The sequence below is a fragment of the Trachypithecus francoisi genome, unplaced genomic scaffold, assembly GCF_009764315.1.
Source record: "Trachypithecus francoisi isolate TF-2019V2 unplaced genomic scaffold, Tfra_2.0 Lachesis_group0, whole genome shotgun sequence".
In the NCBI taxonomy this organism is placed as follows: domain Eukaryota; kingdom Metazoa; phylum Chordata; class Mammalia; order Primates; family Cercopithecidae; genus Trachypithecus; species Trachypithecus francoisi.
In genome coordinates, this window is record NW_022681453.1 from 151,642,410 (window position 1) to 151,669,193 (window position 26,784).

At 36.7% G+C, this 26,784-nt stretch overlaps 1 protein-coding gene across 8 annotated transcripts in view; it reads left to right on the forward strand.

The window, feature by feature from the left end:
• Positions 1-26,784, forward strand: part of XRN1 (5'-3' exoribonuclease 1) — a 158,739-nt gene that overhangs the window by 48,753 nt on the left and 83,202 nt on the right. For all 8 annotated transcript variants that reach the window (XM_033212426.1, XM_033212421.1, XM_033212424.1 and 5 more), the window contains exons 21-29: positions 6,874-7,036; positions 7,796-7,909; positions 11,039-11,137; positions 13,266-13,381; positions 13,919-14,065; positions 18,553-18,642; positions 19,617-19,752; positions 25,412-25,468; positions 25,602-25,734. In XM_033212426.1, the coding sequence (XP_033068317.1) occupies positions 6,874-7,036; positions 7,796-7,909; positions 11,039-11,137; positions 13,266-13,381; positions 13,919-14,065; positions 18,553-18,642; positions 19,617-19,752; positions 25,412-25,468; positions 25,602-25,734 (1,055 nt within the window). The remainder of the gene's footprint in view (positions 1-6,873; positions 7,037-7,795; positions 7,910-11,038; positions 11,138-13,265; positions 13,382-13,918; positions 14,066-18,552; positions 18,643-19,616; positions 19,753-25,411; positions 25,469-25,601; positions 25,735-26,784) is intronic.

Consider the following 26,784-nt stretch of genomic DNA (forward strand, 5'->3'; position numbering starts at 1 on the left):
GTAGTGAAATTAGGCCAGTTAATAGCCCTACAGTGGCCTCTTAAGTAGTCAAGTGAAAGGAAGAATCACATGTTTCTAGGTTTAAATCAAAAGCTGGAAATGATTAAGCTTAGTGAAGAAGGCATATCAAAAGCTGATATAGGCCAAAAACTTGGCTTCTTGCACCAAACAGTTGTGAATACAAAGTAAAAATTCTTAAAGGAAATTAAAAGTGCTACTCCAGTGAATACACCAATGATAAGCAAGTGAAACAGCCTTGTTGCTAATATGGAGAAAGTTTTAGTGGTCTGGATAGAAGGTGACACTAGTCACAGCATTCCCTTAAGCCAAAGGTTAATCCATAGCAAGGCCCTACCCTTCTTCAATTCTATAAAGGCTGAGAGAGGTGAGGAAGCTGCAGAAGAAAAGTTTGAAGTGAGCAGAGATTGCTTCATGAAGTTTAAGGAGGGAAGCCATCTCCATAATACAAAGAATGAGCTGAAGCAACAAATGCTAATATAGAAGCTGTGGTGAGTCATCCAGATCTAGCTAAGATTATTGATGAAGGTGGCTATACTAAACAACAAACATAGACAAAACAGCCTTCTATTGGAATAAGATGCCATCCTGGACTTTCATAGGTAAAGAGGAGAAGCCAATGCCTGGCTTCAAAGCTTCAAAAATCAGGCTAACTCTCTTGTTAGAGGCAAGTGCAACCGGTTAGTTTAAGTTGAACCCAGTGCTCACTGACCATTCTGAAAATCCTGGGGCGCTTAAGAATTCTGCTAAATCTATGCCTGTGCTCTATAAATGGAACGGCAAAGTCTGAGTGACAGCACATCTGTTAACAGTGTGGTTTACTGAATATGTTAAGTCTACTGTTGAGACCTACTGGTCATGGTAAAAGATCCTTTCCAAATATTACTGTTCATTGACAGTGCACCTGATCAACTGAGAGCTCTGATGGAGATGTACAAGGAGATAATGTTTTCATGTGTGCAAACACAACACCCATTCTGCAGCCCATGGATCAAGGAGTAATTTGAACTTTCAAGTTTTAGTAGTCAAGAAATACATTTTTGGCCAGGCACAGTAGCACACGCCTGTAATCCCAGCACTTTGGGAGGCTGAGGTGGGCGGATCACCTGGGGTCAGGAGTTCTTGGCCAGCCTGGCCAACATGATGAAACCCTCTCTCTACTAAAAATACAAAAATTAGCTGGGCGTAGTGGTGGGCACCTGTAATCCCAGCTACTTGGGAGGCTGAGGCAGTAGAATCGCTTGAACCTGGGAGGCGGAGGTTGCAGTGAGCCGAGATCACACCACTGCGCTCCAGCCTGGGCGACAGAGTGAGACTCTGAGTGATTGCTCTGATGGATCTGAGCAAGGTAAATTGAAAACCTTCTGGAAAGGATTCACCATTATAGATGCCATTAAGAACATTCATGATTCATGGGATTTCAAAGTATCTATCAACATTAGCAGGAATTTGAAAGAAGTTGATTCCAACCCTCCTGTATGACTTTGAGAGGTTCAGAACTTCAGTGGAGGAAGTAACTGCAGATGTGGTGGAAACAGCAAAAGAACTAGGATTAGAAGTGGAGCCTGAAGATGGAACTGAATTGCTGCTTTTTCGTGATAAAACTTGAATGAATGAGGAATTGCTTCTTTGTTTTGTTTTGTTTTATTTTGAGACAGAGTCTCGCTCTGTCACGCAGGCTGGAGTGCAGTGGTGCAGTCTTGGCTCACTGCAACCTCCACTTCTTGGGTTCAAGCGATCCTTGTGCCTCAGCCTCCTGAGTAGCTGGGATTACAGGCATGTGCCACCATGTGCAGCTAATTTTTTTTATTTTTAGTAGAGACAGAGTTTTGCCATTCTGGCCAGGTTGGTCACCATCTTGTGCCCTCAAGCATCCACCTTGCTTGGCATCCCAACATGCCAAAGCACTTAGATTATAGGCATGAGCCAATGCCCCAGCCAAGAATAGCTTCTTATAGATGAACCAAGAAAGTGGTTTCTTGAGATAGAACCTACTCATAGTGAAGATGCTATGAACATTGTTGAAATGACAGCAAAGGATTTAGGATGTTACATAAATTTAGTTGAAAAGCAATGGCAGACTTTGAGAACATTGACTCCAAGTTGGAAAGAACTTCTCTTGTGGGTAAAATGCTATAAAATAGCATTGCATTCTACAGAGAAATCTTTCATGAAGATGTCAGCTGATCCAACAAACTTTATTATTGTCTTATTTTCAAAAATTACCTCAGTCATCCCAACCTTCATCAGCCACCGCCCTGACTAATCAACAGCCATCAGATCAAGGTGAGACCCTCCACTAGCAAAAACTTAACTACTAGTAGCCTACTGTTAGCATTTTTGAGCAATAAAGTACAGTTGATCCTTGAACAGTGTGGGAGGTAGGGGTGCTGACCCCCAATACAGTGAAAAAAATTCACATACAACTTTTGACTCCCAAAAACTTAACTACTAAAAGCCTACTGTTCATCAGAAGCCTTGTCGATAACATAAGTAGTTGATAATGCAAATTTTGTATATGTATTATATAGTGTGTTCTTGCAATAAAGATAGAAGAAAATGTTATTAAGAAGATCATAAAGAAGAGAGAATATATTTACTATTCATTAAGTGGTAGTGGTTGATCATAACAGTTTTCATCCTTGTCTTCATGTTGAGTAGGCAGAGGGGGGATTCATCTGCTGTCTTGGAGGTATTAGAGGCGGAAGAAAATCTGCAAGCAAGTGGACCTGTGTTGTTCAAACCTGTGTTTTTCAAGTGTCAACTGTAGTTGAAAATGAGAGTATTGTCCTAGCCCAGTCTGAGACTGTGTAATTCATAAAGAAAAGAGGTATGTTTGACTCAAAGTTCTGCAGACTGCACAAGAAGTGTGGCATCATCATATGCTTCTGGTGAGGGCCTTAGGAAGCTTCCACTCATAGCAGAAGACAAAGAGGAACAGACGTGTACAGATCACATGGCAAGGAAAAGAAGCAAGAGACGGGTAGGGAGGGAGGTGCCAGGTTCTTTTTAACAATCAGTTCTCATGGGAACTAGTAGAGTGATAAACCCCCGTATCCTCCTCGTTACAAGGAAGACAGCAGCAAGCCATTTATGAGGGATCCACCCCATGACCCAGACATCTCCCACCAGGCTCCATCTCTAACACTGGGGATTGGATTTCAACTTGAGACTTGGTAGGACCAAACAAACTATATCCAAACCATAGTAGATATTTACAATTTTTAAAAGACATAATGCTGTTATACACTTAATAGATTCAGTGTGAACATAACTTTTGTATGTATTGGGAAACAAAAAAATTCATGTGACTCGCTTTATTGTGGTGGTCTGGAACTGAACCTGAAATGTCTCCCAAAGTATGGCTGTATACATATGGAACAAAAAATATATACGAATTATAAGTATATTAATCATAAGGGAAATCATAAGTATATTTGATGAATTTTCATATGTAGAACAAGAATACAAGTCAAGAAACAATAACAGGAAAATTGCCATAATCCAAGGAAGTCCCTTGTACACCCTTATTGTGGGATCTGGCCAGCAGCCCACAATGCAACGGGGTTCTCTCTTTATTCCCAGGCAGATCAGCAGGTCGAGAAATAATAGACACACACAAGATAGTGAAAGCTGTGTCCAGGAGGGTCACCGCCTTCTGGTCCCGTGGTGCCAACAATGCACTGGATATGCCAGCATTTATTATTAAGTTTAGTGATGGTGGGGGTAGGTTAGTGAGGGATTTAGGGTCATTTGATTATGAGGTGAGATGGTCACATGGGGATGAAGTAATTCTTTAACATAACATCTGTACGCAGAAGTACAGTATACAGAGATAAGAATTTGCAATACAGTGTGTGTGTCAGTAATTTCTAACAAGAGCCTTAAAACAGGAACACAGTCTTTCCATAACCTATGATTAGCAAGATATTAATCAGCAGTAACAGTTACAGCAAAAGCTTGTTACAAACAATTCATAGAAATAGGGCGTGAAGTTAGACAACCAGTTAGACCAGAATTTCTCAGAAGGGAGTATGCCTTAACCCTAAAGAGGCCTAGAAGAGCTGTGGCAAGATGAGGGCGTTTATCTTATCCATATGGACAGGCACCCCCCATGTGTCTGTTTATAGGCTCTCCACGAGGGTCGCATTCCATTCCCAGAGCTATGAACATCTGCTTTTCTGGGATAGGAATCTTGGTGATATGAAACCTCCCTGACTGCACATCCATTCATAGGCTCTCTGCAGGGGGAAGCACATGTTGGCTCATTCTGGCAGTCCAACCTGGCATTGTCTTTACACAATCCTGCATGCAATTTTCTGTTTACAGTAATCAGAAGCATTTCGTCTTTTACTCCGTAGCAATAGTTTCAGGGAGTCTCTCTACACACCCTTTTATCCATTACCATCTGCTGCTCCCTCCCCACCCCCCAGTGACGAGAATAACTATTTTGACTTATAACCACATACATTTGTATTTTCTGTTTTTGAACTTTATGCAGTATAAGTTCATTCACACAGAGTGTATTCTTCTTGAGCCCGATTTCTTTGGGTCAGTATTGTGATTCTCATATCCATATCGTTACATGTAATCATAGTTTGTTCATTTTCACTAATGATACTATTACATTGTATGAATACAGCACAATTTTTCCATTCTACAGTGGATGAACATTTGAGTTGTTTCTCATTTGGGACTTTTGGTGAACGTGTATGTATGCATTCTTTTTGGGTATATATCCAAGAGTAGAATTACTGCTTCACAGCATATGCCTATGTTCAACTTTAACAGATACTACCAAAAAGGTTTGCAAACTGTTTGTATCAGTTTACACTCTACCAGCAGTTTATAAGAACTTTTGTTGATTTCTGTTTTCATAAATACTTACTATTGCTTTTTCATTTTAGCCATTTCAGTATAGTAGTAGTATCTCATTTTGCTTTAATTTACATTTCCCTGATGACTAATAAAATTGAGCATCCTTTCCTGTTTGTTGGCCATTTGAATATGCATGCTCTTTTGTGAAATGCCTGTTCAAGTCTTTTGCCCTTTTTAAAGTTGGGTTGATTATCTTTTTCTCATTGCTTTATAGTTTTTTTTACTGGCCTATTGTGTCATTCTCAATTTCAGGGGAAAACTAAGTAATTTATCTTTAAATAGGGGAATTATCACTGTGGCTTGTTTCTAATTACTGTTCTTTATCAAATTAAGGAAATTTCCTTTTCTGATTAAGAGTTTTTGTCATTAATTGGTGCTGATTTGTGAAATGCTTTTTCCACAGGATTATTGCATCTACTTTCATGAGAAATACTGGCCCATAATTACAAGATAAAGATTTCTTGAAATGTCTTGGTCAGCTATTGATGTCAAGATTACTGCCTAAATGACTTTTAAGTGAAAGTGGTAGAAAAAATTCTAATACATTTTTAGAAAATGGTGTGTTTCAGAAATTTGTTGGAAAACTTGTTTCTGGCTAAAGTGACTTGACTTTTTTCAGACCAACTTTAGTATAGACAACATCATTAAAGTATAAGCTGATATGAAAAAATATATAATGTGTTGTATAATTATATACTATATTATATGCTATTTTATATAGTCTATATTATATACTATTTTTATGAAATATATTTGTATAAACATAAAACTTTTAAAGTGTGATTGGTAAAGTGAGCTTGGTGTATGGACTGAGTGGTAATATGGGCATACCAAAAATTGAATCAGTGAGCTAAATGATCAACCTTAGGAATTCCTTCAGTAAGCAGTACAAAAGCACAAAGAGATAAAAATAATATAGTCAGAATTTTAATATCTATCTAATAGGAGTTCTAGAAAGAGAAAATGAAAGGAGATAAGAAAATATTCCTTAAATTAAGAATGATTATATATTTAGATCAAGGGTCAGCAAACTTCTTCTGTAAAGGGCAGATAATAAATATTTTAGGCTTTGTAGGCTTTATAGTGTCTGTCACAACTACTCAACTTTACCATGTAGCGCAAAAGCAGCCATAGACAGGAAATGAATGGATGACTATGTTCCAGTAAACTTTTACCTAAAAAACCAAGAGGCTGTCTGAATTACTTTAGATTGGGAAAGCCATCGCATACTCCTGGCAACCCCAATCTATTTTCTGTCTTCATGGATATACCTATTCTAGATGTTTCATATAAATGGAATCATATGGTATATGGCCTTTTGTATCAGGCTTCTTTCATTTAGCGTGCTTTTAAAGTTCACACACATTGTAGCATGTGTCAGTGCTTATTTCTCTTTATGGCTGAATAAGATTCCATTGTATGGATATGCCACCATTTGTTTATTCATTTGTTCATTTATGAACATTTGGATTATTCTACTTTTTGGCTGTTTGAGTAGTAGTGCTATGAACATTTGTGTATCAATATTTGTTTGAGTACCTGTTTCCAATCTGGGGGGATTGGAATGCTTAGAATTGTTGGCTCATGTATTAATTGTATGTTGCTTTTTGAGGAACTGTCAAACTGTTTTCGACAGCAGCTGCACCATTTTACAGTCCCACCAGCAATGTACAGATGTTCCAGTTTCTCCACGTCATCACCGAAATTCATTTTTTCCCCGTTTTTTAATGATCCTAGTGGATGTGAGAACAGGAGTTTCTTATAGCTCTATGAGTTCTTATTTAATCGCATAGACAGTTGGAGAAATAAATAATGCAAAAAGTCTCAAGTTAGGTACTTAGAACTGCTAGCATATTTATTTAAAGTTTATTTACACATTTGATTATGAGTTGATAGTTTACGGTAGTTAATGATTATTGTCCTAGAATGTCTGCATACTCATTCATATGTATATTTCATTTTTACTCTTTCGTTTAGTTACCTGAGAAGAAAAGGAATAATAATAAATGAAACATCTGCAGTTGTGTATGCTCAGTTACTCACAGGTCGTAAATATCAAATAAATCAAAATGGTGAAGTTCGTCTAGAGAAACAGTGGTCAAAACAAGTTGTTCCTTTTGTTTATCAAACTATTGTCAAGGTAAGTCTATATCAAATTTCAATTCTATCTTAATGTACACTATTATACACTGTATAATGAAAAGATATAGACTAATTCAGCAATGTATAATAGAGATTATCATTTAATATAATTTGCAAAATAACTTATTTGTAAGAAGTATTACATGCTCAGACACTCACTGTGTGTAGTTAGGAAACTTGTCTTTTGTGCTTTTTTTAAGGACTTAGTCTCTAAAAGAAAAAATCCCAGCATTAACTTATACCCTTGAATTTTATATTTTTATCCTTCAAAAATATTTGCCTTAAGTAATCTCATAAATGTAAAAGGCATTTACTTTTGCATTTATAATCTTAGATATGATAAGAGGACAAAACATGTTTTAAGTATGTAGTTATCCTATAATTTGGGGCATTATAGTGCAGTGTAGGGACTAAGTGACTAAGAGCACTGGCTGCCTGAGTTGAGTTCTTAGCTGCATGACCTTGGACAAGATTTATCCCCTTTCTGTGCCCCAGTTTTCTCATCTATAAAGTGAGGCTAATAATAGTCTCTGCCACAGAGGTTTGTCATGAAGATTAAATGAACTCAATAAATGTGTAAAGCACATAGAAGAGTGCCTGCCATATAACCAGTCAGCAAATTTTAGCTGTTAGCACTATGTAGAAAAATCTTCACATTGACATTTGCAAACAGCATAGTCATAATCCCATAGGAAAAAAACTTGATATGCAATCTATAGAAATTGTGACTAAGATGATTTACTTTTATTTTGTGTAGGACATCCGAGCTTTCGACTCCCGTTTCTCCAATATCAAAACATTGGATGATTTGTTTCCTCTGAGAAGTATGGTCTTTATGCTGGGAACGCCCTATTATGGCTGCACTGGAGAAGTTAGTTTCCATTATTGTTACTGATACATTTTTCTCTAGTTTAAAGCAGTTATTTAACTTCTCTTCATTTAGGTTTAAATTAAAATATAATAATGAGGGGAAAAAATAATTTATCCATGTAACTTATGAACACAGTATTTGACTTACATATCTAAAGACTATATATCTAAAACTAAAGACTATATACTTTTAGTCTTGAGCAGATTAGGATCAAGAGGTGGTGTGTTCAAATCCTGGTCTCTTTTTTTTTTTTTTATCAGTTTTGTTTATTGTAGCGGTATGGATGAAGCAATTTTGAAACTATTTTAGACATGTAATAGGCTTGAGTGAATTTGTAAATGCATTCATATTTAAGGAACTTCGGTTCTTAAATGGAAAAAGGTACATGCAAATATGGAAGGGGAGAAAGCAAGAAAGAACCTATTGGGACAAATTTGGAAGTATTAGTGTGAACTTATGGTTTCTAAAATATGTATATATGTTTGTATATCTATGTATGTGGGCACATGTATATGTGTATGTATATATCCACGTATGCATATGTTTCTATACATACATGTATTTTCTAGCTCTATTTGCTGAAAGGGATAAGAAGCAAAGACAGCTTAGCACAATGACCACATGCACCACCCACATCTTGACCTCTAATTTCATACCTCACTAAAAGGAACAGGGCATCTCAGAGAAATTGCTGATTCTGGATCTGAGGCAGGGAAGATACAAGATGAACCTGGAACATCTTGTTATGCCAGAAAGTAAGGAGGTGCTCAGAAGAATGGTGGGAGTATGTCATGTAAACATAGGAACCAGGTTGAGGATACTACCACTGCCCAAATCTTGGATACTTTGAGAGATAAAATAATCAAATTCAGTAATGAATTATAAACCATTGGGGGGAAAACAGGAATTCATGATTCCATAGTGACAGTGAAAATATAAATGGGGAAAGGAAGGGCTCTTGTCTGTAGTAGCATGTAAGAAGTAAATTTGGAGAGAGTGCTGCAGCTGAAAAACTGTTGTGCAACCATTATGATAAAGATTCAATCATGTAAGAATCATCTTTGGGAACTAAATCTAGGGTGAATTTTTTTTTTTTTTTTTTTAATCAGGAGCAGGATATTTGCATGGTCTTAGAATTTCTCCTCCAGACTATTAGCTGCAAGGGAAACAAAAACTGTAATTATGAAGGAAAGAAATTGAGCAACATCTTGATGGTATAATCAAAGTTAACATTGCATTAAAGGACAGACAAACATTGTGTACCTCCAGATGTAATACCCTTCGGAGGACACATCACCTATGCGGTATTCTGGCTGTGAATGTATTACCATAACCTAATTATGTGGAAGCATCAAACAAACCCAAAATGAGGAACTGGTTTTTTGTTTTTGTTTTTTTTACAAAGGTAGGTTGGAAAGGGAGGGACAAATTATATTCTTCAAAATGTAAATATTGGCTGGGTATGGTGGCTCGCTCCTGTAATCCCAGCACTTTGGGAGGCCAAGATAGGCAATCACTTGAGGCCAGGAGTTCAAGACCAGGCTGACCAACACAGCGACACCTCATCTCCGCTAAAATTATAAAAATTAGCCGGGTATGGTGGCATATGCATGTAATCCCAGCTACTTGGGAGGCTGAAAATGAGAATTGCTTGAACCTGGGAGACAGGTTGTAGTGAGCTGAGATGATACCGCTGCACTCCAGCCTGGATGACACAGCAAGACTCTGTTAAAAAAAAAAAAAGCAATAACTTAAAAGATCAGTGTCGTAAAAGCAAAGAAAGGCAGTGGATACATTTTAGATTAAAGGATGCTAAAGAGATAGGACAATTAAATGCAGTATCTGATCCTAGTCTGGATCTTGTAATAAAGGAAGAAAATAGTTCTATAAAGAACATTATTAGGTCAACTGACAAAACTGGAATATGGATGGTAGCTTAGATAAAAGTATTATGTCAATGTAAATTTATATACTTAATAACTGTACTGTGATTCTATAGTAAAATATCTGTCTTAGGAAATATACACTGAAATATTTAAAGGTCAGGGACATGATATATGTAATATATACTCAAGGGGTTCAGAAAGATAACTGTGTATAGGTAAATACACAGTACACAAATGTTAAAGGCATTTGTTTTACAATGCTAATAACAAAAGGTGAATCTGGATAAATTTTCTTTCTTTTTTTTTTTTTTTTTGAGACAGAGTCTTGCTCTATTACCCAGGGTAGAATGCAGTGGCACAATCTGGGCTCACTGCAACCTCCACTATTTTTTTTTTTTTTTTTTTTGCAACTTTTTGGTACTTTGAAATTATTTGCAAGTAAAAACTTAATTTAAAAAAGAATGATTGGGCCAAGCACAGTGGTATGCACCTGTAATCCCAGCACATTGGGAGGCCAAGGCGAGGGGCAGGGATTGGTTGAGGCCAGGAGTTTGAGACCAGCCTGGGCAACATGGCAAAATTCCATCTCTGCAAATAATTGAGCTTAGTGGTACACACCTGTAGCTCCAGCTACTTGAGAGGCTGAGGTGGGAAGATTGTTTGAGCCCAGGAAGCCAAGGCTGCAGCAAGTCGGCAAGCCATGATAGTGCCACTGCACTCCAACCTAGATGACAGAGCAAGAGCCTGTTGCCAAAAAAAAAAAAAAAAAAATGGCCAGGTGCAGTGGCTTCCACCTATTATCTTACCACTTTGGGGAGACCAAGGCAGGAATATTACTTGAGCCCAAGAGTTCAAGGTTGCAGTGAGCTGTGATCTACCACTTTAGCCTGAATGACAGAGTGAGATCCTGTCTACGGCCATACCACCCTGAACACACCTGATCTCGTCTAACAGAGTTAGATCCTGTCGAAAAGAAAACAAAAGAAGAAAAAAGAAATTAACAACCATTAAAGCAATGATACAGTGACTCAAATTTACAGTATTGTAGATCCTGTCTAAAAAGAAGTTAACCAATGATACAGTGACTCACATTTACAGTATTTTCATACCCACTTAACAAATTTCAAGAGAATTTCTACTATCCAACTTGTCATACTGTATTTCAAAAATAATAGTGTTCAAATAAGTTAAAAAATAAAATGTACTGAAAGAGACTATACTGTGATTTTTTTTTTCTTCTAAGGTGCAGGATTCAGGTGACGTGATTACAGAAGGTAGGATTCGTGTGATTTTCAGCATTCCATGTGAACCCAATCTTGATGCTTTAATACAGAACCAGCATGTGAGTACAGTAGTTTGTATCGTTGCATTTAGAATTGATAATCTTAAAATATTAGGATATTTTAAGAATTTTGAATTTATTTTTTTATTTTGAATTTATTTCAGATATTTTATTTAATACTGATTAGATTCTCTCTCCCAGTTGCAGCTACTGTTTAAAAATAAGTGTGAAATCTGTGCTCAAAACTTCATGTAGATCTTTGTGGCGGGAAATCACTGATATCCAATTATTAATCCATAGTGATTGTTATGGATTATTGTGTTCAAGCTTAGAAGATGCACATTGATTAGCACACTCTCTGGGAATAGATTTAGGTGTTTTAAACCTTTCATAATAATTCAGAGCCTGCATTTTTAGTTGCAAGTGACAAATGGCCTTTCTGCAAAGGCTGTATGTATCCACTCAGCTAAGAAGGAACAGTCTCAATCCTAAAGAATATTGGAAAAATGCATTTAAGTTAACAGCATCTTTTTCAGGACTTTCTCACCAAAAAATTCCACTGGCTTTCTTTTCTCCTGTTAAAACAGAGGGAAGGTTCTGATATTTGTCATTTGTTCTTATTGATTGGTTGGATAATTAACTTAGCTAAAATTAATTCACAATCAACCAGCTATTGCTACTTAGGCTTTTTTTTCCCCCACTAATAGTAAAATGTAAAGCTTTATATCCTGTGAAATGAATTTAAGGCATTACATATCAGCACACCCATGAGGAAACTTTATGTATGGAAGACAGTCATCCCTAAAATCTTACCATCTGGTGCCATTTGAAGAACAAATTTAGACAGCATAGTCAGGAAACCAGGAGAGTGGCTCATTAAATAAAGTAGCTGGAGATTTGTACTGGGAATCAGTGAAGGTTAAAGAACTTGTGTTCCTTCATCCCTGGCTTTTTTAGATCTCAAAGAGCCTGTCCTCTTGTATAGTAGTATACAGTGTTGATGGGCATGCCTTCTCCAGTTTGGTTTCTTTCTCTTTACATACGTTTAATTTTCACTCCAGCTGCCTTCTTTTTCTACCACAACATTCTCAGCTACTTATTTTATATTTTCTAGGATGTTTGTGATGGTTTTAATGAATTTTAAATTATAACAAAACCCATTATTTCTCAAAAGGAGTACTATTGGCCATTTGGGCAGGACGGTTATGTATTAAATAAAACTGTTTGGTATATGGCAGGACAGTTGGCATCTTTGGCTCAAGGGCATTAAGTACTAGTAGCCCATGCCAGTTATGGTAATTAAATGTGCCTCTACACATTTCTAAATGCGTGTTAGAAAAGTGTTGCTACTTATGTTTGAGACCTACTACCTTAATTCTTTGAACTCTTCTGGAAAGCATACTTGATTTGTATTAGATTATTGCTCTATCTGATTATGTTCTTAAGTATGTTTTATTGTTATGTACATGATGTTAGGAGTATATGGCAGTTTATCCTAGTTAGTATTGGATTCATCAGTCATTTGCTTCCTGTTTAAATATTATATGATCTGTTACTTACTTTTTTTAATGTGACAATATATTTTCTTCCCTTAAGTATATAAATTAAGGTTACATTTCATTGACTGTATTAATTATGGATCTATACATGCTTGTATATTTTCATATGATAGTAAATATTAGGGGAAAAGAATATTACTTGTATCCATATATGAAGGACACTTTTAGTTTTTCTCAGTAGCAACTATTTTGATGGTGTACCTATTTTTTAATTCAGTCTAGTGATTATTGAGGCCTCATTTTGTCCCAAGTACTTTGCCAGGCCCTGCTTAGAATATGAAAATTAGTAGAAACAAAAACAAACAAAAAAGTTGCCTGTGGAGTTTGCCATTTAGTACTTACAGTAGAGTTTATTTCTTAAGACAGTTTCACAAACTGTATATTTCCTCCCCCCTTTTATCCATCCTTGGGAATTCTGTCCTTTAAGGAGAAAGAGAGAGGAGCAGAAAAATTCTGCCTACAGATCCTTTCAAAAAAAAAGGGGAAATGGATCTAAGTGAAAATCCTTATATTGCCACAATCCAATGGTTAGTGATGTCTTGATTATCTCCAGATTTTAAAGGTAAAGAAATAACGTTTAATGTAAACTTGTGTTTCCATAATTGACCTTTTTGTTTTTATATTTAAAGAAATATTCTATAAAGTACAACCCAGGATATGTGTTGGCCAGTCGCCTTGGAGTGAGTGGATACCTTGTTTCAAGGTTTACAGGAAGTATTTTTATTGGAAGAGGATCTAGGAGAAAGTAAGTTTATGTTAGAGAAATTTACTTAAAGTGGCAGAAAAATTAAATGATAAAGATTAAATGCTTAATATTTCAGTATTTATTTTCTTATTAATTGCTCTGAATTGTCTTAAAATTGTGCATAAATTTCTCTGATGGTAATCTTTCATCTGAATGGCACATGTTTTAGGTGGTTGGAAAAGACAGTTCTTATTTTTTAGCAGCTAATAAATTGAACCTTGAAAAAAGGTATCAGAGGGTGTGTGTGAACCTCAGTAGTATATTTCCTTGCATCTTGTTATTTCATTTTCCTCTATAGTTACATAATTTATTTACATGCTTTGTTAACTTGGGTTTTGAAGCTTTTCTTATAGTTTTTCAATTACTGCTACTTTGGGAAATAACCATAATAACTAAAATATAGAATAATAATCAAAACTGAGCTTTTCTAAGAATTGAAAGCAAAACTTTTTATTCCTTGAACAACATTTTAAAACGTGTGTGTGTGTGTGTGTGTGTGTGTGTGTGCACATGCGTGCATGTGTGGTTTAAATTCAGCCCTCATGGAGACCATAAAGCAAATGTGGGTTTAAATCTCAAATTCAACAAGAAAAATGAGGAGGTACCTGGATATACCAAGAAGGTTGGAAGTGAATGGATGTATTCATCTGCAGCAGAACAACTTCTGGCAGAGTACTTAGAGAGGTAAGTACCTAATAAGATCCTTGTAGTCATCCAGAATCTTAGGAAAATACTGTTTATTTTTTTGCTTACATTAGTTTTAGTGGACAAATATTTCCATTAGTAAAATCTGGCATATGTTACATGTAAACTTAATTTTGCATCATGGATTATCATTTATCACTAGCTAAAATTGAGTAGAAAAATACCATATTATTAAAAAGAAAATATGTAATGAGAATTGGCCTTCTTAGTTAAAATTTTTCTTAACTTACTATCATAAATTGTTCACTACTTTGCATACCTGTGTCAGCACTGAGAGGACTGATATGGATAAACAAAGCTCTTAGCATAGTGGATTTTTTCTGATTCTTAGAACTTTGTAGCTACACAGGTTACTATTTTAGAAGTGTTGAATTTTATTGCTGAAATTATCAAGGAAATCAGCAAGTCAACTCATACCAAAAGTGAGAAAGCCAAGTACCAAGATTCACTGAGTTACTACTGACAAAGACTTACAGGAAGTATGTTTTCATCTGATTCATAATTTAATGTTCTTTCCATTATTTCACTGGTTTCTAACCTTATATTTGAAGATCTCTTTATTAGTTTCCTAGGGCTCCTATAACAAAGTACCACAAACTGGGTGGCTTAAACAACAGAAATTTATTGTCTCAACCAGTTCTGGTGACCAAAAGTCCAAAATCAAGATATTGCAGGACAGTGATGGTCCCTCTGAAGGCACTAGGGAAGCACCTCTCTTCTACCTTCTCATAGCCTTATATATTCTTTGGCTTGTAGATGCATCTCTTCAGTCCTCCGTGTTCATGTGATGTTCTTGCTGGGTGTCTCACATCATCTTTCATCTCTGTATGTCTGCCTCTGTGTCTTAAATCCCCTTTTTATAAGAATACCAGTCGGATCAGAGCCCATGCTGATGACCACATTTTGTTTGACTGCCTCTACTAAAAACCCTATTTCCAAACAAAGTCACATTCCATAACTTCTGAGTGGGGCAGGACACAATTCAATCCCATATTACCATCTGGAAATTTAGATTGTTTCTTCTGTTCACTTTCTTATTTCTTTAAAAGGTCATGTTTAAACTACTTTTTCTTAATTTTTCAACTTGACATATTTATGGATTTCCTACTGTGCGTGGCTTTCCTACCCTGAGCTTCAGTTTTCTTTGACTTCTACCACTCTGGATTCCCTCACACACATATTTCCTCTCTCACTAAAGTTTTATCAAGATTTTTTATTAAATATGTATTAAAGGTTTACTTCCTTAAGATGAAGTAAATGTTCACAGCTGGACGTTATGGAGTATTAAGATTACAGGTTATTTCTTGTACACATTATTTTCTCTGCTGTTTTTTTCATTTGCTTCTTACCTACATTCGCATAACAGATTCTTTGCCATAACTGTTTACAGTGTGGTCAAACAGATCAGGTGATCGCTCAGTTCCATTTTCCTCTTGGAGACTTCTTTTAAAACCTCTGTCTTCCTGCTTCAGTTTGAACTGATTGCTCTCTACGGCTGTTGTGCAGCTCTCGTTCTGCAGTTTCCCGGTGCTGTTATCCTATGAATTCAGTTCTCTTCACCGGTCTGCCATATAGGATTCCTTCATTTTCTGACTCTCATGCCTCACTCTTTCTGATTTATATCTCCCTTTTGATAGAGCGCTTACTCCAATAGCTTCCTGAGAAAACTTGCATGTCTGGAGATGTCTTTATTCTTCTCCTACACTTGATTGATAGTTTGCCTGGGTGTAGAATCCTAGATTGGAGATTATTTTCCCTCAGAATTTTGTTTTTGTTTTTGTTTTTGTTTTGTTTTGTTTGAGACAGAGTCTCACTCTGTCACCCAGGCTGGAGTGCAGTGGCATAATCTCGGCTAACTGCAACCTCTGCCTCTCCAGTTCAAGTGATTCTCCTGCCTCAGCCTCCTGAGTAGCTGGGATTACAGGCATCTGCCACCATGCCTGGCTAAATTTTGTATTTTTTTCTAGTAGAGATGGGGTTTTACCATGTTAGTTTCAAACCCCTGACCTCAAGTGATCTGTCTGCCTTGGCCTCCCAAAGTGCTGGGATTACAGGTGTGAGCCGCCATACTTGGCCTTCCCTCAGAATTTTGAAACCACTGTTCAATTCTCTTCTTATTTCCATATTGCTGTTGATAAATCCTGTGCCATTCTGATTCTGAATTTCTGTATGTGATATGTTTTCATTTTCTGAAATGTTTTTAGCACCTTTCATTTATTGGTGCTTTTTAATAATGTGAGGATGTGTGTCTTGGTATGGATCTTTTTTCTTCCCTTCTGTTCAGCTCTTTCAGACTTGAAACTGATGCCCTTCCATTCTGAGAAACTTTCTTGTATTATTTCTTTGATAATTTTTTCCTCACTATATTTTTCCTGCTTTCTATTTCTGGGAATCCTTTTAGTTAAATCTTAGATCGTCTGGATTGATCCTCTTAGTTTTATCTCTCCTCATCCACTTCCTATATCGTTATACTTCTTTTCTACTCTGGGAAATTCATTCAACTTTATTGTTTATCATTTAAAATTTATATTTGATTTAATTGTTTTAGTTTTTAAAAGTGTGTCCTTATTCTCTGACTATATATAGCATCTTGTTCTTACAGTGAATGGAATATCTTCATTTATTTCTCTGAAGATAATTCTAGGATTTTTCCTTCTATTTTTTGTGTTTTCTGTTTTCTCTAATTGCTTTTTTTCTTCCTGTTTGATTTAGTCTCTCTTTCAGTGTTAAAGTTTTGTTGTTGTTGTTCTTGTCTGGTGATTCTTTGATATCCAATTATATTTAAGAATGAGGCACTAAATAGCTGATTGGAAATTTAGTGTACTTAGGTGGGGCTTATCAGGTGGATCAGGAGGGACTTTGCCTATTTCTACAGAGGATCTCCTAGTATCACTACCTCCATGTTTATCTTTTCTTTCTCTGAGAGTTGGCCTCCAGCCTTTTCCTTGGCAGTGGATATAAATGTAGTGGATTAAACTGATTGCCAGTATTCTGGAAGTTAACCAGGGAAAGAAGGTTTCATTACCAAGTGGATACTGTGATACACCTCCCAGATCACTTTTCAAGACTGAAAGACCTATCCCCTTGCAGCAGGAATGCTGCTTTCTGACAGCCCTGAGCTGTGAGCCCTCTTCAGTAATTGCCTGGATGAAGAGAACTGCCTCACCTAAAGTTACTTTCCCTTCCCACAACCGCCACAAATCAATGCCTGATCTATAAGGAGGTGTAGAAGCCCAGACATTCTGATTGCCCCAATTCATGGCAAGTCTGAAGGGCCATTCCCAGTTTGAGATCTTTGTGCAGCTGGCCAAGGAATTCATTGAGAATTAGTCACAACGCAACCTCTTCCCATGCCCAATTTTGCTTTCTTCCTCTCCCTTCCCTTCCACGGGTGTTGATCACACAAGCACTCCCTACTAAACTTTCTGCATGCTTATCTCCATCCCAGAGTCCATTCCTAGAGACCTTATGCTTCCTAGTAACACATGGTATAGTATTTATGCTTTCATTAATTCCCTGTTTTCAGTATAACACCTGTCCTCTCCTCCTTCTGCCTTCCTCCCCCCCCAAGTCCCTGTGACTGGTGTACACAAGGCTAGAATATCAATTTGACCTCTCTAAAATATACGCTACAGGTCATATGCTGGGGTGGTAGGCAGGCAACCACATGACAGTATAACTGCTTGTTACACAAACTTTAAATCTTACTAAACCTCACCCCACACTTTCAAATGTACCTGGAACCTGTAATTCCTGAACTTTTTCAGAGTGTTCTGTGTTTTAAATCAACTTGCTGCTTATTGACTTCCCCCACCGGTAGTTCAGGATTCAACTTACTCCTGTCTGTCAAATCAGATAACATTCATTCATCCAGTTTCCAATTTCTAAAATTTTAACAGGTTATATATACCACCAGATGCTGTGCTTTGTTTTTTGTCTGTCTCTCTAGGTCTATGCTCTTTTTTTTTTTTTAACTACATTGTCATTTTAATGGATTGGAGAGGGATGGAAGATAAGCACATATGTTCAATTTGCTATGTGTATCCAAAAGTCTTGCACTCTTCAGAAAGAAATGGAGTTTTGAGGATTATCAGAAAACGCTTTTAATCTGTTTTAATTTATTGTATTGTGGAGTGCTCTAGTTTTGTTGTGAAAATTAGAAAACCTATAGATACCATTTTTGTCTGTCAGCTGTCATTATAATGAAAGAGGGTAGAGACAGTAATTGAAGTTTATTGTAAGTTTATGACTTGAACTTTAGCCAGTGGCAGTTTTTTGAGGGCTTAGGAGTACTCTGACTTACCAGTCTTACACTTTCTATCGCTTTTAATAATATCCCTTATTAGTATTATAATAGTCCTCAATAAGTTTTATATGTCTCTTTAGGATCTGAAATTATTATGTAGGAAGTTTATCTGAAGTTAACCATATGTATTTTAAGACAATATTTTTGTTTGTTTGACCAGAGCTCCGGAACTATTTAGCTATATAGCCAAAAATAGCCAAGAGGATGTATTCTATGAAGATGACATTTGGCCTGGAGAAAATGAGAATGGGTAAGCAAGATTTATGGTATTTATTACCTCATAGTTCAGTTGAGTGTTTTCAGTGACAAGTACAGCCAGCTGGTTTGTCAAGAATTTCATATTACTTTTTTTTTTTTTAAGACAGATTCTTACTCTGTTGCCCAGGCTAGAATGCAGTGGCTCAAACACGGCTCACTTCAGCCTTGATTACTTGGACTCAAACAATCCTCCTACCTCAGCCTCCTAAGTAGCTGGGTCTGTAGGCGTATGTCTCCACATTTGACTCATTTTTTTTTTTAATTTTTTGTAGAGACGGGGTCTCATCATGTTGCCCAGGCTGGTCTCAAACTCCTGGGCTCAGGCCATGCTCCTTGGCCTCCCAAAGTGCTGGGATTACAGGCGTGTCTTATTACTTCTTTTTGGTTTTTGTTTTGTTTTGTTTTGTTTTTGCATTGTTTCATTTTTGCTTTAAGAGCTTAACAAATAGCCGGGCGCGGTGGCTCAAGCCTGTAATCCCAGCACTTTGGGAGGCCGAGACGGGCGGATCACGAGGTCAGGAGATCGAGACCATCCTGGCTAACACGATGAAACCCCGTCTCTACTAAAAAATACAAAAAACTAGTCGGGCGAGGTGGCGGGCGCCTGTAGTCCCAGCTACTGGGGAGGCTGAGGCAGGAGAATGGCGTAAACCTGGGAGGCGGAGCTTGCAGTGAGCAGAGATCCGGCCACTGCACTCCAGTCTGGGCGGCAGAGCGAGACTCCGTCTCAAAAAAAAAAGAGCTTAACAAATTTTCTTTCATTTCTATCAACAAATACTTTTAAACTAATCTTTTTGTGTGTCTTTTAATTACTAAGAGGTAATATGTCCTTATTTATATTAGATTTATAATTAGTCCCAATTAAGTTCAGTACTAATTATTAGTGATATAAGTTTGATGTCTTTTATAATTTATAGCCCTGAGAAAGTTTTAATCAAATTTTAAAAATTATTGTTTTTGCTTTAGTGCTGAGAAAGTTCAAGAAATTATTACTTGGCTAAAAGGACATCCTGTCAGTACTTTATCTCGTTCTTCTTGTGATTTACAAATTCTGGATGCAGCTATTGTTGAGAAAATTGAGGAAGAAGTCGAAAAGTGCAAGGTACTAACTTTCAGTAACCAAGATTATTGATGAGATTTGGAATTAAATGGACTATACTTTACAAATAATTCATTTGTGTTTCAACCAAATAAAACATATATTTAGTGATTCTAATTAGTATCAGATAATCCCATAATTTTAAAAAGTTCTAACCGTTTACAGTAGCTATTAGTAGCCAATAGTGTTATACCAAATTTATATTGTATAACACTAATATGTTAATGGCTCCATTAGCCATTATAACTAATGATAAACTTATAAAATTGTATTTTCAATGTACAAAAGCCATAGCATTTAAAGTTTATGCCCTTGTAGTGTTTCCAATATTGAGAATTAATATTTTGTGATTTTAGTTACAATAGAAAGTTTGAGAATAAGGTTAATAATCTCCTATGTCTTCCTGTTCTAACTGCAATCCTTTTTTTTTGTTTTTTTGTTTTTTTTTCTTTGAGACAGAGTCTCTCTCTGTTGCCCAGGCTGGAGTGCAGTGGCACAATCTCGGCTCACTGCAACCTCCGCCTCCCAGGTTCAAGCAAATTCTCCTGCCTCAGCCTCCCGAGTAGCTGGGATTACAGGTGCCTGCCACCATGCCCAGCTAATTTTTGTATTTTTTAGTAGAGATGGTGTTTCGCCATGTTGGCCGGGCTGGTCTTGAACTCCTGACCTCAGGTGATCCTCTCGCCTCGGCCTTACAAAGTGCTGGGATTACAGGCGTGAGTCGCCACGCCTGGCCTCTAACTACATTCTTTAAGGACACAGTTCATCTTTTTGTAGCACAAAAAAATTTAATTGACTTTTGACAATCAATTCTAAAATGTACTCTTGTTTTTGTTTTTGTTTTTGTTTTTTTTTTGAGACAGAGTCTCACTCTGTCACCCAGGCTGGAGTGAAGTGGCGCGATCTCGGCTCACTGCAACCTCCGCCTCCCATACTCAAGCGATTCTCCTGCCTCGGCCTCCCAAGTAGCTGGGATTACAGGTACCTGCTCCCACACCCAGCTAATTTTTGTGTTTTTTAGTAGGGATGGAGTTTTGCCATGTTGACCAGGCTGGTCTTGAACTCCTGACCTCAGGTGATCCACCCGCCTCAGCCTCCCAAAGTGCTGGGATTACAGCCGTGAGCCACTGTGCCCAGCCTAAAATGTACTTTTCTTACTCATACACTCATTGAGTTACTAAAAATTTTTGAAATCCCTTGATCTCTCCTATTTCTTACGTCTTGCTTTCTTTTACGGAGTAAACTTTTATAGTAGAGTTGTGTATTTTATCTATAGAAAATGAATTGATTATTTTGCCTTTTTCAACTTTTTATTTCATTTTTCACAAATTTGCCCTTTGTATTAAAATGCTGTTGCTTTGCCAATACGGCGTTCTCTTGTTTGAACTAATTGCAGAATAAGTTAAGAACTGGGCTCTGGAGCTGTCTTCCCTAACACCCTGAGTTTGAATTGGTTTTTCAATATTAATAGCCTTTGGCAAGATACTTAACCTTTCCTTCCATACCTCTGTTTCCTCATAGGTAAAATGAGAATAAAATAGTACCTGCCTTAGAGTGTCCTCAAAAAGATTAACCGAGTTAATACTGAGTAAACTACTTCTAATAATGCCTAGCTATTATTAATGCCTAATAATGCTTAGATGCTTTTATTATTTTTTAAATTATCCTATCACACACTGAAGAGCCGTGATTATAGTCTAGAAAATCACCACTAGATGACTCTTTTTCTCTTTAGGAAAAAATATAAGGCTCAGAGCCAAGAGTTTAATTTTTGAAAGGTCATTGATATTCAGCTGAGGATAGAAAGCCTGTATTTCTTTTTAATTGCCTTTCAGTGTAGAGTGAAATCAATTTGTTCAGCATCATTTTTGAGGTAAGTTTTCCAGTTAACAAATCTTTAAAACCTTAAGCCCTCCCACCCCCAGTTTTAACCCATTTGGATTCAGAGCTTTCTAAAATGTTTCACACATTTTCCCTTTACTTTACAAATGGAAGATACATATACAACATTTTAGTCTATTATTTTGATTACAGTTTTTTTTTTTAATTTTTTTTTTTTTTTTTTTTTGAGATGGAGTCTCGCTGTGTCTCCCAGACTGGAGTGCAGTGGCGCCATCTCGGCTCCCTGCAAGCCCCGCCTCCTGGGTTCATGCCATTCTCCTGCCTCAGCCTCCCGAGTAGCTGGGACTACAGGCGCCCACCACCACGCCTGGCTCATTTTTTGTATTTTTAGTAGAGACAGAGTTTCACTGTGTTAGCCAGGATGGTCTCGATCTCCTGACCTCGTGATCCACCTGCCTTGGCCTCCCAAAGTGCTGGAACTACAGGTTTGATTACATTTTTTAAAATATATGTGCATATAGGCCAGGTACAGTGGCTTATGCCTGTAATCCCAGCACTTTGGGAGGCCAAGGCGGGCAGATCACCTGAGTTTAGGAGTTCAAGACCAGCCTGGCCAACATGATGAAACCCTGTCTCTAATAAAAATACAAAAATTAGCCAGGCGTGGTGGCAGGTACCTGTAATCCCAGCTACTCGGGAGGCTGAGGCAGGAGAATCACTTGAGCCTGGGAGGTATAGGTTGCAGTGGCCTGAGACTGTGCCACTTCACTCCAGCCTGGGCAACAGAGCAAGACTCCATATCATTTTATATATATATATATATATGTGTGTGTGTGTGTGTTAAAATTTATATGTTTATGAATTAAATGTTTATATATTAAACATTTAATGTTTATATGTTAAACATTTAATATATTAACTTCATGTCCTTTAATATATATATATATATATATGTGTGTGTGTGTGTGTGTTAAAATTTATATGTTTATGAATTAAATGTTTATATATTAAACATTTAATGTTTATATGTTAAACATTTAATATATTAACTTCATGTCCTTTAATATATATAATATATATTCATATATATTATATATATAATCATATATGTGCATATAGATAAGACAGGAGTTTTCTTAAACCTGTTAATGTGTCAGGGAGGTGCAGTTATGAGTTATTTTTTTTCTTTCAGGATTATGTTACTAGGGCAATAAAAGAAGGAGAAAAAAACTAAAAAATAAACACAACAATTCTGAAGATAATTTAAACTTTTCTAAGTAATGTGGGATCGTCATTAAAAGTATCAGTAGTTGGCTGGGTACGGTGACTCACAGCTGTAATCCCAACACTTTGGGAGATGGGAGGATCACTTGAAGTCAGGAGTTTGAGACCAGTCTGAGCAACAGCTCCACAAAAAATTAAAAAATTAGCCAGGCATGGTGGCACACGCCTGTAGTCCCAGCTGCTCGGGAGGCCAAGGCAGGAGGATCACTTGAGCCAGGGAGTTTGTGGCTGCAGTGAACCATGATCACATCACTGCGCTCTGGCCTGGGCGACAGAGCAAGACTTTGTCTCACCAAAAAAAAAAAAAAAAAAGTCAGTTTTCGTGTTTGGTTTCCAAACTCAGCTAATTATCAAAATTGCTGGCAGAACTTTGCTTCTATGCCTCTATTTCCTCATTAGTAAAATTAGAATAAAATTCTGGGGTCCATCTCTAGAGCAATTCTGGGTTCCACCTCTAGAGCAGTGCTTCTCAAACTTTCAGATACAAACAAATCACCAGTGAATCTTGTTAAAATACAGTTCTCATTCGGTAAGTCTAGGGTGTGACTTGAGATTTTGCATTTCTTTTTCTTTTTTCTTTTTCTTTTTTTTTTTTTTTTGTTTTTTGGAGACCGAGTCTCGCTCTGTCACCCAGGCTGGAGTGCAGTGGCGCGATCTCGACTCACTGCCACGTTTGCCTCCGGGTTCAAGCAATTCTCCTGCCTCAGCCTCCTGAGTAGCTGGGACTACATGCATGCACCACCATGCTTGACTAATTTTGTATTTTTAGTAGAGACGGGGTTTCTCCATGTTGGTCAGGCTTGTCCTGAACTCCTGACCTCAGGTGATCCATCCGCCTCGGCCTCCCAAAGTGCTGGGATTACAGGCGTAAGCCTCTGCACCTGGCGAAGATTCTGCATTTCTAATAAGCTCTTAGGTGATCACATTTTGAGTAGCCAGTCCGCAAACTTCTCATACATTAGATATGGGTTGGGCCTATTATGAACATTACCCAGCTTACTCATTTTCCTGATGAATCAGTTTTGATCCATGTCCTCTAATCAATGCCATAGTATGATAATGCCTATGAATGTCTTAGAGCATATGGGTTGTTTTTTGATATGCAATACCCCACTGTGCCTGCTCTTTAAAGTTCCCTTAAATCTCTTCATAGTCTTTCCTTTGGCTGTTGTGGTCTTTTAGCGCATCTAGTCTGCTGTGGGCTGACAGCATAGATAGTTTGTCATTAAGGCCTTCACTGTTCACTCTGTTAAAATTGTAATGTCTCCCCCTACTGCTATCCTCCTTAACTGCTTCATTTTTCTCTAGGCTTTTTACCTTCTAGCATGCCATATATCTTCCTTATTTTGTTTCTTGTATATCTGCCTCAGCTAGAGTAAAAGAACAGTTCACTGCTTTATCTGCAGCACCTAGATTAATCAATACATAGCACACAAATACATCTCGGTAAATATTTATTGAAAGAATAAATGAAATGTCTCATAACAAAAGAAAATAGACACTGTTTAAAGGCTTGAGCGTTTTATAGTATGTAAATACATGAACCTTATAGTTTGTGGACTCTATAGCCTGGATCCGTTCTGTGTCCTTTTGTACTTATTCCCATAAGCTATGTTCTAAAGAGAGGTGGCTGCCATATAATTAAACCGCTGTAATTTTTAAAATTAGGTAAGAATTAACTTTAAATTTTTTTAGTATGAATAGTAGTTTATGAATTGTAAAGGATATAAATTTTTCTCATGTTTTTATTAGATAGAACAGGTAATATTTCATCTTACAGATGGAAGGAAGCTGATGCCTAAGGTAGTTACATGTGAGTTCACAGAACTAGCAAGTATCAAAGATAGGAGAAAAGTCTTCTTCCAGCATTTTTTAGATAATGAAAAGATTCTAATATCGAATTTTACAATAAATTCAAAGCAAAGAGTTTTGTCAAATGAATGCCACCATAATTTTTATAAGTGGCCGCAAAATTCATGGTATTGTCATAGGTCAGTACTTGATATTTTTTTAAAATATATAAATCTTTGTTGGCCATTGTATGTAATTCTTTTTATAGTTATAAAAAAGACATTTGAATAGGATAGCATTTATATAAAGTCCAAAACAGACAAATGTAATATTTTGTGTTAAAAGTAAGGTTACTTCCGGAAAGGGTAGTAACTGGGAGGAGATGGAAAGAATTTCTTTTGTTGTACTTAGCAATGTTGTTTCTTGAACCAGGTATAGTTATACATAGATACACTATAAAACTTCATTGGCCTATATACTTATAATTTTGCATTTTCCTCCCCGTGCTGTCTTATACTTCAACAAAAAATTTTACTTTAAAGTTTTAAAATGATAATTTAGGCTACAGGCATTTTATATGTGTTTATTTTATTTCTCCTTGATGCAGCTGCAGAAATTTAAATATTTTTAAAATTAATCACTTCATTTGGCTTTTTAAAATTCAGACATGTAGAAGTAGTGAGTAGTTTAGTGATTTTATAATTTTATATTTTAAAAATATTTAACAATTTTTCTTTTTCCTCAGCAAAGAAAGAATAATAAGAAGGTGCGAGTAACAGTGAAGCCCCATTTGCTATACAGAGTAAGTTTCCTATCAAAGAATTCAGAATTGTTGCTTTCACTTTGAATGCATGGAAGGAACAAAAATATTTTCAGTATATTAGCAGGAAAACTTTTTTTTTTTTAGTTAGAATTAATAGCTTTCTTCTCTTCAGCCTTTAGAACAGCAACATGGAGTCATTCCTGATCGGGATGCAGAATTTTGTCTTTTTGACCGTGTTGTAAATGTGAGAGAAAACTTCTCAGTTCCAGTTGGCCTTCGAGGCACCATCATAGGAATAAAAGGAGGTAATATCCTAATACTTGAAATGTCTTCAACTTAATTTATATTGTAAAGTAAGACACAGGCTTGTCTGTTTTTTATATCTAACCAGAAAGTGACTATAAATCAGGAACAAACTAGATCTTTTTATGTTTTAGTTAAAATTTTCTTAGGTTATACTTTTCAGAGAAAAAAACTCTTCTGTTTTTTATTGTGTAATCTGTAAAGAGATTAAAAGAAGGAGAAACTGAGAAGGGGCTGCTGAGAATTTAGTAGTTTTATATCACATTAAAATTATGCAAGATCTTGGTGAGCATACATATGTTTTCATGAAACTGATAAAGAATTTTCATTGCTTCTCCCGAGTTAAACATTTGTCTAATCTTGCTCAGAGCTTTATTTTAATCATAATCGCTAAGTTTCTGAGATTAAATATATATTACGTTAGTCACAGTTAAAAGATTTGAAAATTAAATGTGTATTTTAATTTGGACTTTATGAATACAACTAAATTACATATATAAAACAGACCTGTCAGTCTGTTGCACAACAGTGTGCATACAGTTCACATTACTGTACCGTACACTTAAAAGTGGCTAAGATGGCGAAAAAAAAAATCAGAGAAGGGGAAAAAAAAGGAAGCAGCAGCTAAATAGCTGAATGTGCCCCCAAAGATATTCCTGGAATAACCAGCTTTATAGCATAGATTCAAAAAAAAGTTAGTGCCAGCACGAAGCAGTATCATGCACCCAGGGGTCAGTGTTCTGGCAGCACTGTTCCTCTGTATATATCCCAGACATCAGACTTCTTGGTCTCACTATCCCAAAAGCAGGAAGAACAGGCAGGCCACTAGCTGAAGAGAACTGCTTAATTAGTGCCAGCAATGTGCCAGGCACTAACACATTTTGCTTTTAACCCTCACTATCACCCAAGGGATGGTCTCACCTGAGAAGTTAATTAACCTTCCTGTGTTTACATAGATAAGTGGCAGAACCGGGATTTGAGCTCCTTCCCCTAATTCCTACCTAAATTTGAACAGTAGTTCTGTACATTTTCCATTTGTAGATCCTCTTTGA